General features: G+C 44.1%; 2 protein-coding genes across 6 annotated transcripts in view; both read left to right on the top strand.

Annotated features, from left to right (window-relative positions):
* The window catches only part of grip1 (glutamate receptor interacting protein 1), a 589,949-nt gene that overhangs the window by 503,980 nt on the left and 65,602 nt on the right, over positions 1-20,367 (top strand). For all 5 annotated transcript variants that reach the window (XM_072485188.1, XM_072485187.1, XM_072485191.1 and 2 more), the window contains 2 exons: positions 4,588-4,743; positions 5,565-5,751. In XM_072485188.1, the coding sequence (XP_072341289.1) occupies positions 4,588-4,743; positions 5,565-5,751 (343 nt within the window). The remainder of the gene's footprint in view (positions 1-4,587; positions 4,744-5,564; positions 5,752-20,367) is intronic.
* LOC140396503 (large ribosomal subunit protein uL5-like) lies at positions 13,268-13,874 on the top strand. The gene has a single exon (XM_072485186.1). It carries the CDS (start codon positions 13,299-13,301, stop codon positions 13,827-13,829), a length of 531 nt encoding a protein of 176 aa, XP_072341287.1. The 5' UTR covers positions 13,268-13,298; the 3' UTR covers positions 13,830-13,874.

Raw genomic sequence — 20,367 nt, 5'->3', positions numbered from 1 at the left:
ATTTTTTTTGGCCTGTTTCTATACCTCTTTTTCCTTCCTACTTTCTCCCTTTCTTCATACTGATTCTGATTCTGTCAGTGCCAGCAACCTTCCAGGGACTTATCTAATTAGCGTAACTACGAGTAAACTTAAGTCAATGTTAACAGCCGACTTGTTTAGCGATGGTACAATGGCAGCCAGCCCCGACATCCACTTCCTTAAAGAGGGTTGCTAGCGATGATCAGGAGTAGAAATTATTGCTGATTGCATCCTATCCTTTTAATTAATCCAACAACATGAACCATGAACATTTTTGGCTTAAACATTAAACTATATGTGACGACCAGATAGGCAAAACTCAGAAGTCTAACTCTGAAGGAATGAAGTTTTCAACACTAATCCAGAATGCAGCTGCACCTTTTGGCACTTTGATTCTAGTAGTTGATTGATTTCTATGAGGGTCCCAGATGATGGGAATTTGTCTAAATGAGTACCTGTGTAAAAACTCTAGAGACCCAGGACCAAAATGGAGAATTGTATATTAAAGGTTTACTGTTGATTTCACCCCCTCTGCTTAAGCTATGAATGTTTTGCCTGTACATTACATTGGACGTTTTGCCGTCAAGATGGCACTAACGTCTAGATTTTCATGTTTTTTTTAAAAATCCTGACAGGCCAAAATGTAGGCCGCATTAGTAAAATAGACTTGTCTCATCTGGTTTTTAGCATTCCTACAATGGCTTGCACAGTGAAAGGACTTTCACGTGAAATGTTTCAAAATCTTTCAGCTCTTTGCATGTGAAGTGACTGTTAAGCCTACATTCGGAAGCCCATGTACTTTTACTACTTGTAGATCCTAAAGCATAGATTAGTGCTTTTTAAATCTGAACATTTGCTTATTGACTTGCCTACGTCCCTTTCTTCAATTACTCCAAACCTTCTGAAACAAATAATCATCTTGACATTTTGAAGAGAGTGGAACCACGGTACCTCAAAACAAACCCGAATTTTAAAAGAATTAATCTGATGCTTGGTGTGCATGCATTTGGATCAATTTAAAATATTCTGTATCGAGTAACTTTGCATTTGAGTGCGTACACAGCTGTTATTTTACATAATATATGTATTATGGTTATGTTATTCTTGGAAGTCATTGCAGTGCTGTGAAATCTCATTGGTATGCAATCCAGAAATATCGGCCATAACATTCTTCTAAAGATAGATGTAATGTCATGTGAAGGGAGGGACATTTTGATGGCAATTGCACTAGCGGGGCAAATAATAAAGGAACCAGTATTGTTGGTGTAATAACTTTTGAGGATAACCACAATATATTACATCAGGATTTATAGTTGTTTGGATTAGATTTACTTGTAAGAATTCACATTGTTGTAAAAATGGGTCATAGCAATTCCAGAATGACTGTGGGGGAAAGAAATTGAAATGATGGATTAGATATAGATATGAATATGTTTTCCTCTGTATAGTTGTAGTTATTTAGATACTTCTCCACAAAGATCTCACTTCGTGCCCTGAAGGGAGTCGTAGAATAATAGATGCAGAAGGAATCCATTCAGCCCATCAGCCTGCATTGGGCTCTTTCGAAGAGCGATCAAGTCAGTCCCACTCTTTGACTCTTTTTCTTCTTTATGCCTGTAAATTTTTCAGCTTTGGGTATTTATCCAGGTCCTTTTTGAAAGTTGCTGCTGAACCTGTTTCCACCAGCTACCAGGCAGTAACCACCCATTATGAAAAGAAATTTTCCTCGTGTGGCTTCTATCATTTGCCAATCACCTCAAGTCTGTAGCCTACCGTTAATGACCTTTCAACCTTTGGACACAGTTTCACTTTCTTTATTCCATCCATGCCATTTATGACTTTACGCCCTTTTATTAAATTTCCTCTCAACGTCTTCAGTCTATCCAGATAACTCTAATCCCTCGTCTCAATCAGCCTGAATCTCTATACCCTCTCCAAAACTCCAGCTGGGTTCAAGATAGTATCTTATAGAGATGCTGCAAAATCTCCTGGCTTTTGTGCTGTATCCCTCCATTAATAAAACCAAAACCCTCTATGTTTTATTAACTGCTTTGTTAACCTGTCCTACAACTTTCAACGGTTTGTGCACCAACACCACTCAATGTCTCCGTTCGTTCATCTATTTTAAGATTGTATCATTCTGCTTGGCAATGAATTTTGTGAGGACCCCGAATGAGAACCCAACTATTTTCAATTTGTAAAACTGTGAGGAAGTTCTGGAGTGATAATAGGTGTCTTTTATGGTCAAACAAACTTTAATTTAATCACAGAATTAACCAAATTAGTAACAAAGAAATAGCTTTACTGTTAACAGTTACAACAGTTCTTAAGTAAAATAAGAATTCGTAACTTCCTAAACCTGCCAATTAAGCAAACCGATATAAATTAAAAACCACTCATGAATATGAATAAAGTTAACAGCCAGGGTTTTACTTGCTTTTCTCTGTGCACAATTGTTGCAGAGAGAACCTTTCAGAACCAAAACTGAAGAACTGTTCAGATTAAAATCCTAGGAAAAACTAATTTTTCGGATAGACCTGGCTCCTCCCATTAACTATATCATCTGTACCCAAAGCATAAGGCATTCTTTTGTCTCCACTTACAAGATTCCCCTTGACTTATTTGACCAAACACCAAACCCCTCATAAATTAACTACACCCCAAGGGTCCTTCAAACCTAAACAATATTCCATTAGCTAGCCATCTGTAAACAAGTAAGTGGTTCTCAGGATCTTTTAGCAGAACACTTCACCTGTAAATCAATGATTACCTAATTTTTACTGCTCGAGCAATCATCCTGTCTGTATGCATCTTAACCCAGGTTATGATAACCATAGCAACAAATGTATAAAATATGACAATTTTTTACATTCATCATAATTTGTCAACCTCATTCTTTCTACCAAACACAACACTTTCCTGCATTGAATTTTGTCTGCTCTGTGCCTGCCCATTTCACCAGACTGTCTATGTTATCTTGAAGTCTCTTCCTCACTGTTCACTAAACTTCCAAGTTTTGAGTTATTTGCCAGCTTTTAAATTGTGCCCTGCACCAGTAGGTCAAAGGCCTTAATATATATGAAAAACACCAATGATCTTACTACTGAGCCTAATACCTGCATGCAAATCAGGCATTAACCAAAACACTGTTTTTCTGGGCCTTTGCCAATGTGTACCAATGCCGCCAATGGCCCTTTTAGCCAATGAGTTTCAGTTTTGCAAACAAGACTATTGTGCTGTATAGTTTTAAAATTCCATTGACAGAACCTCAACTGCACTGCCCACGTCAACCTTGTATGAAAAAAGAAATTTTTAACATGCTTTATTCTTAAGTCCATGCTGGCTTTCCTTTATATTTGCTGTCAATTTTCTCCCAGGTTTTTGTATGTAAAAATCTTGCCTGCAACTGCCAGCTTTATACGTGCAATGTCGATCAAGGATGTAATATCTGCAGTCCTTCGGTCCTTAGGCTGTATCCTTTCATCTATGGGTGGGTTATAAGATTGGGGTTAGCACCTCTGAAATTTCTAGCTTTCCTTGCCTCAACAGCTTTTTTAGGGTTGACTCCCAGCTCGCTGTTCCATTGCATTGTACGCTTTCCAGTGCTACTCAAGTGACTATTATTCATGTGCAAGCATTGACGATGTATCTCAGCATGTCCTGCCCGTGACAGAAGGCATAACCGTAAAGACAATACTGTTGTCACTTTGCATTGACACATATGCTACCAGCAGGGTTAACTGGACTGTAATTTTAAAAACCTGGCCAATTTTCCCCCCTAAACCAAGGATCGAGAAATGCAGAAGCCAATTCTTACATTAGTCACCCTTTTCAGAGTTGACTAACTCAGCACCGAATAGTGAGCTAGCCTGGGGTCTTACTGACCTATTCCGTTCAACTATTCACCTGTTGAATTCATCCAAATTAATTCGGTCTTCATAAAAGTAAAAGAAAATGCCAAACAAGAAATTGTGTTTTGTGATCACATTTCAATCTAGGGCGGCACTGTGGTGTAGTGGTTAGCACTGCTGCCTTCGGCGCTGAGGGCCCGGGGTTCAATCCCGGCCGTCCGTGTGGAGTTTGCACATTCTCCCTGTGTCTGCATGGGGTGACACCCCCAGAACAAAAGGTGCAGGGTTGGTGGATTTTCCACGCTAAATTGCCCCTTAATTGGGAAAAAAAATAATTGGGTACTCAAAATTTATTTTCAAAAAAAATAATTTTTTATAAAGTGATTACATTTGATTCTTTGATTAATTTTGCTACACTGAAACATAAGAAATAGGAACAGGAATAGAGCATTGGCAACGCCAGTCAATAAGGTCATTGTTGATCTTTTACTTCAACCTTACTCTCACACCCTAGCCCTCTAATCTACACTGCAGAAACAAAACACTACAGACAGGTTTGATAGCTGGGTTGCAGTTAAATTTGGGAGATCTAAGTTTCACGGTCAAAGATTGTAAACAAATGAGGAATTTTAAAGAAATAACAGCTGTGTTCGCGTGACAGCAGACCTCTGGCGTGTGCTGTGGAGGAAATGCTCAATTTCTCTGTTTGTTTTTCTAGCTGCTCTGGTGTCAACGTCATTCTCTCCTACCTCCATGAGTGCATATAGCCTGAGTTCCCTGAATATGGGGACCCTACCTCGCAATCAGTATCCAACAAGCCCTCGAGGAACGCTGATGAGGAGAAAAATGAAAAAGAAAGACTACAAGAGCTCTTGTACGTGGCCCGTCCCAGTGTAAAGATTGCTGATAATCATAGGTGAAAATACTGTGCGGAGAAAACTATTTCGATGTCCAGTCGACAAAGTTTCAACTTTTATTAGTTGCTTTACTTTGATTGAATTTATTTCTTTTGAGTTGGGTGCTCAACGTTCAACTGACCATCAGTAACAATTTAACATAAAGCCCACGCAGCGTAAGAAATAAATCTGTCAAAAATCTTCAAAGCAACTGTACACACAGTTGATTACGGTGTGCTACCTGTGTATCTGGGAGATATACCAGAAAGACAAATTTTTATTTTATAGCCATCTTGGATTGTACTTGGAAAAGATTTACAGCCAGTTGATTCAAAGCTTTACTAGATGTGAAAAGAACATCTATTATATATACAACTGAACTGGGTTGACTAGCTTCAGTCCAATAACACCGTTTTTTTTTGTCAGAAACAGTAACCTAATAAAAAAAAGGTGAAATGTAGAATAATTTATAGGATGGTGGAAAGGGGAAAAGGTAACTGTGATTTGAGCTCTTTGCTCACTTGGAAGGTAGAGCCTAACGCAGACTGGCTGTGATGAATAGCCTGATTGTGTGTTGCAACCTCGACGTAGAAGTTTACACTTTGAAGGCAATAGATATTGTTCCAGTAATTAACATGTTACATTTTCTGTCAGTCACATTGGTGGATGCAGCACATAATCAGTCAAGCCTGTGAATATGGCCACCGCCTTAGAGGCACAGGGTATGAGTTGTATCAGCGGAATTCTGTTTTGTTCAATGACCTGAAAGTGATGCCTCCTACTGTCCCATCTTTCACAGTGTCTTTAGCCTCCAGCACGGTTGGTCCCGCAGGCCAGATTGTCCACACCGAGACAGCAGAAATAGTTCTAACCAGTGACCCAATCGTGGGGTTTGGAATTCAGCTGCAGGGCGGTGTCTTTGCCACAGAAACTTTGTCTTCCCCACCACTGATTGCGTATATTGAACCCGACAGCCCAGCAGAAAGGTGAGAGCCTTCCAAATTCTGTGCTTCGACACTTTGTGTAAGCACTCTTCTCTGCTTGAAAGGATGTTCGATTTTGACATTTGCAATTAATTACGGGTCATTACTGAGCAAAGTTATTCAATTGAAGAGTGTTCTGTGCTTTACACCTAAGTGTTCTTATTTGGCGGTTTAAGTAAAATACCAGGATGTGTCGTTTCTATTTATTAGTATCTATTTCGGAACTGAAAGTAATATTAACCAAAATGAACAGGAAACCAATCAATAATGCAAAGAGTGCAGAAAAGATTTACTAGGATGTTGCCGGGACTTGATGGTTTGAGTTATAAGGAGAGGCTGGATAGACTGGGACTTTTTTCCCTGGAGCGTAGGAGGCTTAGGGGTGATCTTATAGAGGTCTATAAAATAATGAGGGGCATAGATAAGGTAGATAGTCAACATCTTTTCCCAAAGGTAGGGGAGTCTAAAACTAGAGGGCATAGGTTTAAGGTGAGAGGGGAGAGATTCAGAAGGGCCCAGAGGGGCAATTTCTTCACTCAGAGGGCAGTGAGTGTCTGGAATGGGCTGCCAGAGGTAGTAGTAGAAGCGGGTACAATTGTGTCTTTCAAAAAGCATTTAGATGGTTACATGGGTAAGATGGGTATAGAGGGTTATGGGCCAAGTGCGGGCAACTGGGACTAGCTTAATGGTAAAAAACTGGGCGGCATGGACTGGTTGGGCCGAAGGGCCTGTTTCCATGCTGTAAACTTCTATGATTCTTCTATGATAATAATATTCGTGTGTGGAGCTTCTGTTAAATCCATTATTCTCCACTACCGCTGTTAATGAAAAGCCAGGATTCTTTCATTTAAATCTCTGCGATCTGAACTTATAACTTCTAATTTCCGCATTTTTTCTTTTTTTTAAAAATCCTTTTGTTGTGTAACACCTCAGATATTCCATCTGCAGCAGTCGTCGTGGGAACAAGTGAGAGTAACATTTCTCCAGTAGTCCCGAAATAAGAAAAAGACAGTGATTTATTTTCTGAAAATAAATGCACTTCCCCTTTCATGTTGTCTCTCCTTTCAGTTTTACATTTGGGCTGGAGGCGTGTCAAAGGGAATGACTCACAACTATTTAAAAAATATTTACCTTGCTAAGAAAGCAAGCTGTATTAAAATTCAGCAGGCCTCATTAAAAATGAGGGCCAGGATAAACTCCACGTTTGTCCATTCAGCCCTTACAGATTAGCCTGCTCCATACTTTAATAAGATGATGACTGAGACCCGACCTCAACCAAACGTTCCCACCAGACCCTGTCCGAAAACCTATTGAGCTCCGTTTTGGAGATACAAAACGACTGACCCGGCACGGCCTCCTGGTTGGAGAATTCCAAAATATTCCTCTGAGTGAAGGAACTCATCCCCGTCTCGGCCCTAAATCACTTATCCTGTGACAACGAAACTAAGGAAATTCAGCATGTCCACATTAGCCCTTACCAACTTTTTCAGATGCACCATAGAAAGCATCCTATCTGGCAGCATCGCAGCCTGGTATGGCAACTGCTCGGCCCAGGACCGCAAGAAACTTCAGAGAGTCGTGAACACCGCCCAGTCCATCACACGAACCTGCCTCCCATCCATTGACTCCATCTACACCTCCCGCTGCCTGGGGAAAGCGGGCAGCATAATCAAAGATCCCTCCCACCCGGCTTACTCGCTCTTCCAACTTCTTCCATCAGGCAGGAGATACGGAAGTCTGAGAACACGCACGAACAGACTCAAAAACAGCTTCTCCCCCACTGTCACCAGAATCCTAAATGACCCTCTTATGGACTGACCTCATTAACACTACACCCTGTATGCTTCATCCGATGCCAATGCTTATGTAGTTACATTGTATATGTTGTGTTGTCCTATTATGTATTTTCTTTTCTTCCCTTTTCTTCCCATGTATTTAATGATCTGTTGAGCTGCTCGCAGAAAAATACTTTGCACTGTACCTCGGTACACGTGACAATAAACAAATCCAATCCAATCCAATCCTAGGCTCCAACCAGGGGGAACAGACTCGCAGCATCTGCCCTCTCAAAGGTTCTTAGGAATTTTGAGAATGATTACTTTTCAAAGCATACTTTCCTGCAGCTGGAAGGACAACTTGGGGTTTAGAATTCTCCAGGGATGTTGTTTACTTGGTGCTTCAGCAGATTTAGTCACGGTCATTCTCCTTTTCCCTCCCAAAACGGGTTTTCCAGCTTTTTCTAAAACAAAACAATCATTCCAGGGATATGGGCACCACTGGCAGGGGTGGCATTGCCCTTGAACGGAGTAACATTTAGGAGTGCTGCGGAGTGGAGTCACATATCAGCCAGACAATCCAGGGGCAGCAGATTTACTTCCCTAAAGGGCATTGGTAATCCAGGTGGGTATTTTACGACAATCGTTTCATGGTCATCATTAGCCTTTTGATTCCAGACCTTTTTTGGTCACCGTGGTGAAATGTGAACCCGGATCCCCAGAGCATTGCCCTGGGTCACTGGAGTATTAGTCCACGACACCACCGCCTCCCTTGGCCGAGAGATGAGGAAAAGCTGCTTTGATGAAGTTGACAGATTTTGCACAGCAGTAACTGCGGTGCATTGCGCTGAATAACTGCAGGTAGTGGTTTAAAAAAAAAAAAATTTAGAGTATCCAATTCATTTTTTCCAATTAAGGGGCAATTTAGCATGTTCAATCCACCCACCTTGCACATCTTTGGGTTGTGGGGGCGAAACCCATGCAAACACGGGGAGAATGTGCAAACTCCACACCGACAGTGACCCAGAGCCGGGATCGAACCTGGGACCTCGGCGCCGTGAGACTGCAGTGCTACCACTGCGCCACCGTGCTGCCCACAGGTAGTGGTTGTTGAACTCACTTTACACGTTCCCAACAGAACAGAGAGGCAGCTGTGCAATTCGCTACAGTAATTTACAGACGCCACCATCTAACTGGTGAGCAGAGTGGCACTCTGTAGCTTTCAACAGATCAGATTGCCCCAACAGCAATTCAATTCATGGGTGGATTTTGTATAGATGCTCATGCAAAACCCAAATTTTTGAGAGCTATTTTCTCGGCCAATTGTCATGGGTTTGATTTTTACATGGGCGATGTTCCCAAGGAATTGACCTCCATGCTTGATTCGGGGCGGAGCCCGATTTGGGGTTCTTGCATGATTCACCTGTTGTGCCGGATCCGCTCCAGGTGCAGCGGGGTCGCTGAATCGCACCTGACATCATTTAGGCCAAAAATCTTGACGTTGACTTTTAAGCAATTATATACAGAATGTATATTTTCCAAAATAATTATTTAACTGTGAATTTACTATTTTAAAATGTATTGACTAAGTATGATCATATTGTCAGCACAAGCTTTTGGCAATATTCAGCAATTGTTTTCTTTTAAATCAGCCTGTGGGCAGCTATTACAGGCACTTGGGTGCCAGCCAAATAATACATTACAATTGGAGATTGTAATCAGAGATCCATCTGGACTAAAACATTGTTCCAAAAGCTATTTAAATTGATAGCGTTTGTAGACATTTTTAATGTCGCCTATTTCAGTCTTGTTTCTTATCCTCAATTGCTTACCCACAACAGGGAATTTATTTCGAATCTTTATTACCTTTTAATCATTCTCCATCTTCTGCAATCCTCAAAGTCTTCACCTTGAGGTCAAACCAATAGACACAAAGAAGTAGAAACTGTAAACTAGCTACCCAGTACCTGTCACTTAGAATCATAGTGCCATAATATTCAGGTAAACATCATGGTGCAAACATACATACATACTGATGGACAGATCAACGGACCAATCAATACACACACAACACCACAGCCAAGAGCATACACAGTATAAAACGGGGAACACGATACTTCCCGTCCATTCCAGCAGGAGACAGCTCAGGGCACAGAGCTCACAGCAAGCGACTCAGACATTCACCATGTGCTGAGTGCTTCTCCAAGATAGTGTTAGGGCTAGGTCCACAGATTCAAGGGTAATGAACGAACCACAGTAACCAGTTTATCGTTGTAAATATTGTTAGTAATAAAACTGAGTTGTACCATCCGCAACCGTGTTGGTTCGTCTATGGAGCAGAGAACACAACACGACATAGTACCACGAGTGGAACCCAGTTTCTGTGAGACCTACCTACGCGCCCTCGGGAGTCCGCCATCCTGCGCCATGGACACCGTCAGCACGCCGCGGCCACTGCAGATCGCTGGAAACCTCGGCGTCCATTGGAAGCTGTTTAAACGCCTGCAGGGTAGGGTTGAGCCTTTTCGGTCTTTCCTTACACACCTCCGTGTCCTCGCGCAGTCCTGCAGTTGCGCCGCCACCTCCGATTCAATGATTCGGGACCAGATTGTTTTTGGGGTCACCTCGGACACCCTACGCCACCAGCTCCTCAAGATGGAAGGCCTCACCCTGACCTCCGCAATCGAGGCCTGTGTCCTTCATGAGAACGCGACCGGCCACTACTCCCAATTTCAAGCGGCCGAATTGGCGCGGCAGGGGTCCTACGCAGCCGGATCGGCAAGGCAGGCATCCTATGAGGCCGCATGGGTCCAGGCGATCGAGTTCCTCCCGGCCCGCCGGCCGGACGAGGGCATCCATTTCGCGCCCTTTCCGCGGCCTCCCGCGTTTGTGCGTGCCACAAATAGACGTCGACGCAGAGGGACGTGATGCGCAGGCGCGCTCGACGCAAGACCGAACTGCGCATGCGCGGTGGCGCAACGAACGCCATGACATCACGACGTGCGGCAACTGCGGAGCCGCACATTTAAAGCGTCAATGTCCGGCAAAAAAACGACAATGCCTCCGCTGTGGCAAGATGGGCCACTACGCTGTCTGTTGTCGAGCAGCTCAACCTGCCAATGCTCCCCAATTCCGACAACCTCGCAGGGACGTGCGGACGATTCATCCTCCTTACTACGAGTTGTGCCCAGACGATATCCAGACCAGTGACACAGACGACCGGGACGCCTTCCGTGTTGCAGTCATTGATAGGAACCGGATGTCTCCAGGCAGGACCCACCAGCCGATGTCAGTGAACAGTGTCAATCCGGGTGATGAATGGTGTGCCACCCTAACGGTCGCCCACCTATTAGACTGGACTTATGAGCCTGTTTGAACATTGAACTCACTGATGTATCATACCACCGTGTTAATATGTTTCTATTTTTCCATGTCGTTACAGGAGTTCGTTTTGACGGTCAACATTTCCACATCTTTATGGTACAACCTCGTTGCTATGTCACACCTGACATCGCCCCTTGTATATAGTTTAGCCTCATGTACATGCTGTAGATATTGCACACACACACATTCAGCTGCACTCAGTACACATCTCTATTTATAACCACATAGGCACATGTTCTTGTAAAAAAAAAGGGGGGATGTCATGATATTCAGGTAAACATCATGGTGCAAACATACATACTGATGGGCAGATCAACGGACCAATCAATACACACACAACACCACAGCCAATCACAGGCAAGAGCATGCACACTATAAAACGGGGAACACAACACTTCCCATCCATTCCAGCAGGAGACAACTCAGGACACAGAGCTCACAGCAAGCGACTCAGACATTCACCATGTGCTGGGTGCTTCTCCAAGATAGTGTGAGGGCTAGGTCCACAGATTCAAGGGTAATGACTAATGCCTGGGGTGTTTATCATTTTTTAAAATTCTGCATCAAGCAATAGTTTTGAGCATTCCAACAAAATCACTAACTTGTTGGGAAAATTGTTCTTCCCTTTGGGCAAATTCTATTCCATTTAGCTTTGTGAGAGGTGTTTTATTCTCACTCCACAGATGTCCTTCTTTACTTGCTGGTATTCAAGATCACCTGGATGGGCTAGGGTCCCGTTTGCTTTTACGTTTCATTCATTGGTACGTTCTCCGTCTTAGCTCAGCTTTGAATCGGACACTTAAGATTTCAACTTGGGTCAGACCGTGATGGTGTATCGGGAGCAAGGTGGAATGGCGCGGTTTTAACAATATAGATTATAAATGTAACCGCTGCCGCTCTCGCCGACAAGTATACCATGAGCCCGGTGGTGGCGGCAACGCTAAGGATCTGGGGGCAGTGGAGACGGCATAGGGGTGCGACGGGAGCCTCGGTGTAGTCCCCGATTAGAGACAACCATCGGTTTGTCCCAGGAAGGATGGACAGGGGATTTCAGAGCTGGCATCGGGTAGGGATTAGACGAATGGGGGACCTGTTCATTGACGGGACGTTTGCGAGCTTAGGGGCGCTGGAGGAGAAGTTTGGGCTACCCCCGGGAAATGCCTTCAGGTACATGCAAGTGAGGGCGTTTGTGACGTGGCAGGTGAGGGAATTTCCACTACTCCCGGCACAGGGGATTCAAGATAGGGTGATTTCGGGCGTATGGGTCGGGGAGGGCAAGGTGTTGGCGATATACCAGGAGATGAAAGAAGAGGGGGAGGTTTTGGTCGAGGAGCTTAAGGGTAAATGGGAGGAGGAGTTGGGGGAGGAGATTGAGGAGGGGCTATGGGCTGATGCCCTAAGTAGGGTTAATTCCACTTCCTCGTGTGCCAGGCTTAGCCTGATACAATTTAAGGTGGTTCATAGAGCGCATATGCCGGGGGCGAGGCTGAGCAGGTTCCTTGGGGTGGAGGACAGATGTGGAAGGTGCTCAGGAAGTCCGGCGAACCATGTCCATATGTTTTGGTCATGTCCGGCACTGGAGGGGTTCTGGAGAGGAGTGGTGGGAACAGTATCTAAGGTGGTGAAAGCCCGGGTCAAGTCAAGCTGGGGGCTAGCACTATTTGGAGTAGTGGACAAGCCGGGAATGCAGGAGGCGAAAGAGGCCGGCATTCTGGCCCTTGCGTCCCTAGTAGCCCGGCGAAGGATCTTGCTAATGTGGAAGGAGGCGAAGCCCCCCAGCGTGGAGGCCTGGATAAATGATATGGCTGGGTTTATCAAGTTGGAAAGGATAAAGTTGCCTTGAGAGGGTCTGCGCAGGGGTTCTACAGGCGGTGGCAACTGTTCCTAGACCGTCTCGCGGAGCGTTAGAGGAAGGTCGGACAGCAGCAACAGCAACCCAGTGGGGGGGGGGGGTTCTTCTGGGGGGCATTTGAGCAAGAAAACACATGGTAGGATCCGGAAACTGACATGTGCGGGAAGAATCCACTGTCCAAAGTTTTGTATCTTATTGACTTGCCATGTTCATGTCTTGCCACGCGAGTTTTTTTTTCTTTTTTTTTTGTTACGGGGTACCTTTTGTCAGGTAGAAAATATTGTTATTGAAAAATTCTTAATAAAAACAATTTTTTTTTTAAAAAAGGAAATCACTCCTTGGTTCTGGAGGTCCTGCAGCTGCTGCTTGAGGGGTGCTGAGACTCTGCGAGGTGTGTGCACCACAAGCGTGGCATTCGGTTTTAATAAAATCTTGTTGGTGTACGGGAGCGTGCCCATGCCCTCGAAGACGTTGTGGTACTGGTTGATAATGGCGTCGAGCGATGCCATTCGGCCTTTCGCTGTTGAGCTGCTGTGGGAATGGCAGGTGAAAAGAAGGAAAATCCTATGCGTGAGCTCCGCATTAGGAAGCTATGTCTGAATATCTGTGTAGGTGAAAGTGGTGACAGACTCACCAGAGCTGCTAAAGTCCTGGAGCAACTCACTGGCCAGACCCCAGTGTTTTCTGAAGCTCGCTACACTGAGCGGTCATTTGGGATTCGAAGAAATGAGAAGATTGCTGTTCATTGCACAATCCGTGGAGCCAAAGCTGAGGAAATTTTAGAGAAGGGTCTAAAGGTTCGGGAATATGAACTGAGGAAGAGCAACTTCTGTAACACTGGGAACTTTGGCTTTGGGATCCAGGAACACATTGATCTGGGCATCAAGTGCGATCCTAGTATTGGAATTTATGGTCTGGATTTCTATGTGGTCATGGGACGGCCTGGTTTCAGCATTTCTGATAAAAAGGTGAAAAGGGGACGCATTGGGTCAAAACACAAAATTTCCAAGGAAGAATCAATGAGGTGGTTTCAGCAGAAATATGATGGTATCCTCCTGCCTGGAAAATAATTTGAAGAGCACATAAAACATGCAATAAAAGTCATTTATAACTACGGGAAAAAAAAAGATAATGGCGTCGAGCTGCGCCCTGAAGTCGGTGTCCTGAAAGGCAGACGCGTCAGCAGGAGAGTGAGAGTGAACTCTCTGAACTAGGTTCAACAGCTTGCATGCCTGCGCGCCAAGCTGGGAGGCTTTCGAGGAGCCCATGATTTTCAAGGGAAGGATGGCTTTGCATGACCTGTGCGTCACTTCAAGTTGGCATGAGCCGCTGGCAGCAATGGCATTGCCATTATAATCTAATAGCTGGCAGGCTGATGGCAGGATGGCTGGTTTGACACAAAGGCTTTGGAGGTCAGACCGCGCAATGAGATTGGCAGAGGCACCAGTGTCCAGGCGGAATCGTATTTGGGACTGGTTGACCATAAGGTTGGCACACCACTCATCGTCTGGATCGATGCTGTATACCGATAGAGGCTGGATTCTTTGCTTCGGGGACACCCTGTTTCTTGTAATGATACCGACTCGAAAAGGCGCCTTCGGGTCCTCGGTATCAATATCGGGTAGCAGGTCCGAATCGGGCTCGGTGACCGTGGGTTGAATGGCCCGGACATTCCTGCGAGGCGGGCTGGAGCGACGAGAGTTGGCAGGCTGACCTGATCTGCATAAAGCAGCATAGTGGCCAAGTTTGCCACATTGCAGGCATCGTCGGGATTTGGCAGGACATTGGACATTGCCGCTTTAAGTGGGCGTGGCCACAGTTGCCGCATGTTGTAGCGTCAGTACGTTCGCTGCGCCACCGCGCATGCACGGTGTGGTCGTACGTGGTGCGCGCCTGCGCAGTACGTTCGTCGACGTCCTCGTTCGGTGCGCACAAACGTGGGAGTCCGCGAAAAGTGCGCAAAATGGCCGCCCTGATCCAGGCTGAGGCCCTGGAGTTGCTCGATTGCTTGGACCCGTTCTGCCTCGTGGGGACCTTGCCGCGCCGTTTCAGCCGCTTGGATGTGGGAATACCGACTAGTGGCGTGTTCATGTAGCACGCAGGTCTCGATGACAATCGCTAGGGTGAGCTGCTTTACCTTGAGGAGCTGCTGGCGTAGGGGGTCTAATTGAACACCGAAAACAATCTGGTCGCGTATCATGGAGTCGGAGGTGGGCCCGTAATTACAGGACTGCGCAAGGATGCGGAGGTGGGTGAGAAAGGACTGGAAAGGTTTATCCTTACCCTGCAAATGCTGTTGGAATACATAGCGCTCGAAACTTTCATTCACCTCTATGTTGCAGTGACTGTCAAACCTGAGGATGACCGTCTTGAATTTTGATTTATCTTCACCATCAGCAAAGGTGAGAGAATTGAAAATGTGGAAGGCATGTTCCCCGGCCGTGGATAGGAAGAGACCGATCTTCCTGGTGTCTGAGGCATCTTCCCGGTCTGTAGCTTCAAGGTAGAGCTGGAAGCGTTGTTTGAATATCTTCCAGTTGGCCCGGTGGCCTAGGTTACCGGTGATGCGGAGCGGCGGCGGGCGGACGCTGTCCATTTTGCAGGATGGCTGTATGCTGGTGGAAGGCAGATCACTTGCAGGTAGGTCTAAGAAGTTCCAACATCCCTCAACTACTGGTACAATGATGTGTTGGGTGCTCTGGATCCGTGGAACACATACAGGCCACCAACACTATTTTATTATGTTAGAACATACTTTCACTGTGGGTTAACACGATGTTAGATTAATCTGAAGACCTATGCCAGTCTATGCACTCAGCACATGGTGAGGATCTGTGCTGTAAGCTCTGTCCTTCTGAGAAGCTGCAGCTCGAATGAATGGGAACTCTGATGCCCTCGGTCTATATAGTGAGTGTGCTCTAACTGGTGATTGGCTGCGGTGTTGTGTGTGTTGATTGGTCTTGCTGTGTGCCCATCAGTGTGTGTGTCTGCACCGTGATATAATGATGTATATTATGACAGACCCGGAAAGCAATTTTGAACTTATGTAGCGTAACTCCAGTTTGGTTTTGATCAATTGAGAATCATAAAGCAGACAATTGTCCCTCCCCATCTATTACCATAACCAAACGGCTCAGTGCCTATTTTAAACACAGAAACATAGAAAATAGAAACAGGAGTGGGCCATTTGGCACTTCAGGCCTGCTCTGCCATTCATTGTGATTATCCAATTCAGTAATCAGTTCCCGTTTCCCCACTATATCCTCTGATCCCTTTAGCCCCGAGGGCTATATGTAACTCCTTCTTGAAAACATGCACAGTTTTGGCCACAGCTGCTACTTGTGGTCGGAAAATCCAGAGGCTCTGGGTGCAGAAATTTCTCCTCATCTCAGTCCTAAATGGTTTACCACTTGCCATTAGACTGTGACCCCCTTGCTCTGTACTCCTCCACCATAGGGAACATCCATCCTGCATCTACCCTGTCCAGTCCTGTTAGAATTTTATATGTTTCTACCAGATCCTCCCTCATTCTTCTAAACTCCAGCGAATATAATCCTAACTGGCTCACTTTCTCCTCATACGTCAGTCCTGCCATCCCAGGAATCGGTCTGGTAAACCTTCGCTGCACTCCCTCTGCAGCAAGAGCATCCTTCCTCAGATAAGGAGACGGAAACTGCACACAATATTCTAGGTGTGGCCTCACCAAGATATACCCTGTTCCTAAGCTCGAATCCTTTCGCTATGAAGGCTCCTATATGCCTTCTTTACCTGTTAGACATTTTAGTTGCTGTGATATGAAGAGTCTAAAGTTCTGTTCCTTTTTCACCAACACACATTTATTTCATTCCAACAGCCTTTGCACAAAACTCTCACTGTACATCACCTGACAGAGGCCACCTGAAGCCCCTTTACATATCAGTGTAAATTAATGGATACTTACCATAAATGAGACAACTAATTGCAATGTCTCTTAACCTATTACTTAACAGTCTCCCCTTCCTTGGAGAAAAAAAATAAGTAGGTGGAAACAAAATTTCAAGAAACTCAAAAACACACACATGATTTCGCCCCCCTTTTTTTTTTGTTTGGACGAGAAAGAAAAAAAAAGTCACAGAAACAAGCGCCCTTCATTAACAATACCCAAAAGCTTCTGTGAACTCGCCCCTCTTTTCGTAAAACAGTCTGACAGTTGATAGCTACTGTCGACCCATTTAATTTTTGTTATTTCTCCTCTGTCCAACATCTGCTTCAAACTTGTGATGTCTATCCGTAACCTCTTTTCGGTGACACTTTTTGTAGAGTACACATTTTCCCACAGGGATTTATTGTCAATGTGACAGTCAATAGGTATATTACCCAAATCCCCTGATCCCAAAATTTCTGTCAATATCTGAGAAATATAAAAGGCCATATCACCGCCTCTACAAGGCTTAACGTCTCAGCAGCCAAAGTGCTTTTTACCACTCTCCTTATTTTCTTTGTTTCCCACACAAGCGGACAACATTTACCATTGTTCCCCAAAAGGAAAAATATAAAACCAACTGCGCTTGAAACCCCATCACATAAATTTGCTTAGGACGCATCACTATAAACTATGAGTTTCAAGTGCCTAAGGTCACCTAAAACCGGGAACTTCAAAACACACCCCTGCATTTTTAGCTTGGCCAACGTTTTATTTGCTCTTATTATGTCTTCCACTTTGGGATCATTCATTTTTGTACTCAACTCTAAGACATTAAAACTCACATCCGGTCTAGTCTGTCTACCTAACCAGTTCAGTTGCCCAATTAAACTTTGCAGTTGCTCTTTTTCTATCTTTGAAACCATGGCGTCTTTTTGTGAAACTCGGCCACAACTAATTGCTATTGGGCTGATGCTTTCCAAATAAGATTGCTGACATAAAGTTGCCCCTAACTTGGTCTGTCCAATTCCCAGTCCAATATATTTAAATGCACCGGAAGCCTGACTTCCAACCCTGAATTCTTTCCTCAAACCAGAGATTACAATAGCTTCAAAATCACTAGTCCCGCCCCACAAAAAAATCATCGACATGCATCATAAAAATGCTAGAAAGATTTCCTTTATAGTGCCATTAAAACATTGCAGGATCTGCTTTCATCTGGCAACAGCCTAACTTTAACAAAACTGACCTTACCGAAAAATACCAGACTCTAGATGCATCATTTAATCCATATACACATTTGTTCAACTTCCAGAGTACCCCTTCTATGTTAGCTGCTTCTTTAGGAGGACGGAGAAAAATGTCTCTCTGGAGCTGATGCCCCTGCAAAAAGGCAGCTTTTATATCTATAGATTTGCATTCCCATGCCTTTGTAGCTAATAGAGCCAAGAAGATCTTTAAAATAATCTTTCCTGCTATAGGTGAAACTACCCTTAAATCCTGATCTTCTAAGTTTTCTTCAAATCCCCTTGCCACACGCCTGCCCTTTGCCTTATAAGTTCCATCCGGAAGAACCTTTTCCGTGCAAATCCATCTGTGGAATAGAGCTCTTTGTCCCCTATCCGGTACTTCCGTGTATACCCCAAATTCACTCCAACTATGCAATTCTTGCTGTTTAGCTTCTTTGTTAACTTTTTCATCTAATTTATTTGAAGCCATCAAAATTTCACGTGCATGTGGGCTTCTACTCCTATTAATATTCGTAGTCTTACTCATGTTCCGAGATCTTGATAAACTACATCCCCTTTCCCGCCTGGTATCTCGTTTTGTCCTGCTACTGCTTGATCTTTCCCTTCTGCTGTGGGATGTCCTTTCAATAATTCTCGACCTTTTCCTGCGGACCTGGTCACTATCCGATGTACTATCTGAACTGGCACTGTGTTACTGTGCCCTCCATTTTTGAACTTCGTTTTCCCAATCCATTGTCTTGACTCCTTCCCCTGAATGCTGTACATTCAACCAATGTTTATACTTTCCAGTGGCCTTCCCTGCTCTACTAATAACAGTTGCATCCTTCCATTGACTAGACCCTTCAGGCAAGTATGTCACTTTTGTACCAACTTTTGGCAGTTGCCCTTTCAGAAAAATGGCCTGTTTTAATTCATCGGAAGTGTTGTGTTCCTCTACAGAAACCCTGTCTATATCAGTTAACTGGTCCTCATAGTTCTGTAACACATGCGTACCAGATGACTCTGGTTCCTCGTCATGTCTGTCTACTCTGTCTAAATTTGAAAATTTGTAATCTGCACCCATTATCCTTCATGAATGGACCCTAACAGTTTGATTACCATGTTGCAAAATGATTGTTTTGTCATCTATGCCTATGATCTTCCCTGGGCCTTTCCATTCATTAGAATTGTCTCTCTTATAGTATACCATGCCTCCTTGCTGAAAAACGGCATCTGATGGCCGTACGTTATGTCTTAAAGCTCTGTGAATTCTTTCAGAGACTTCTGCTTCTAGAAAAGCTTTTCTACTGCTATGTAATGCATTTAAATGTTCAGCAAAACCAGAGCTAATTGTAGTCCCCTCCCAAGCTGGAGGCTGGTCATCCAAAATGGACGGAATTTTAGGATTTCTACCAAACACTAATTGATAAGGACTATAGCCCCCAACCATCTGCAATGCATTCTTTGCATGTACCGCCCATGCTAAAGCTGAAATTAGCCTGCAATTTGGTCGATCTGCCAAAATTTTCCGAAGCATATCATCGATGACAGCATGATTTCTTTCACAGACACCATTACTAAATGGGCTTTCTGCAGTCGTATTCATAACTCTGATATTCATGTTTTCACACATATCCCTAAACTCATCATTAGCAAATTCTTCCCCATTGTCCATAAGGAATTTTGCCGGTGGACCCATTCCTGTCTCTATCCATTTTTCCACGATTTGACCCAGAATTACTCTCTTTTCTTTACTTCGTACAATCGTTGATTGACTAAATCTGGTTGCTAAATCTACAAAATGCAAATTAAATATATTATTTGCTTTATCCCAGATCTTAAGGTCCATGGCCACAATGTTGTCAAAATCCCTGGCCAAAGGTAGGGTTACTATCGGTCGTGCTGGTGTCCTTCTGTACTTCCTACAAACTTCACAGCGGTCACTAACCTGTTCTGTCAGTTTAGTATAGTCGTCATCCCTTACCCCTGCATCTTTGAATACATTTTTCAGCCTCCGAGGAGACGGATGTTCAAATTGCCTATGCAGTTTTAATACCACAAGCTTTTTATCAGCTAAAGTCCCATTTTCAACTGCCATTAACACATCCTTAACCACTCTACTTGAAATATTATTTGTCAGTAATGGAATACAATAGTATCCCGACTATGTAAATTGTAAGTCTTTCCAAAAACCGTGGCCTTATCCTGTTCCATATCCAGTTTCATGTGTGCTTTCTTCATCGACGGTCTGCTCAGAAGCAAAGGTATCTCACTTGATATAACATCCGTGCTAATGAAATGATTCATTCCGGCAATATTGCAAGGGATCACCACTCTTTTCAGCGACTTCTGAGTATTATCATCCCCAAACCTGAAACTTGTGGAACTTTCAAATTCCTTAACCTTGTTACGATTTTTAGCATTCAAGGAGTCCAGGTAACATTTTAACAAGTCAATTCCACACACAGTAGATGTGCA

The sequence above is a fragment of the Scyliorhinus torazame genome, chromosome 19 (genome assembly GCF_047496885.1).
Source record: "Scyliorhinus torazame isolate Kashiwa2021f chromosome 19, sScyTor2.1, whole genome shotgun sequence".
In the NCBI taxonomy this organism is placed as follows: Eukaryota; Metazoa; Chordata; class Chondrichthyes; order Carcharhiniformes; family Scyliorhinidae; genus Scyliorhinus; species Scyliorhinus torazame.
Note: the sequence above shows the minus strand (reverse complement) of the source record. Positions and strands in the feature narration are given on the sequence as shown.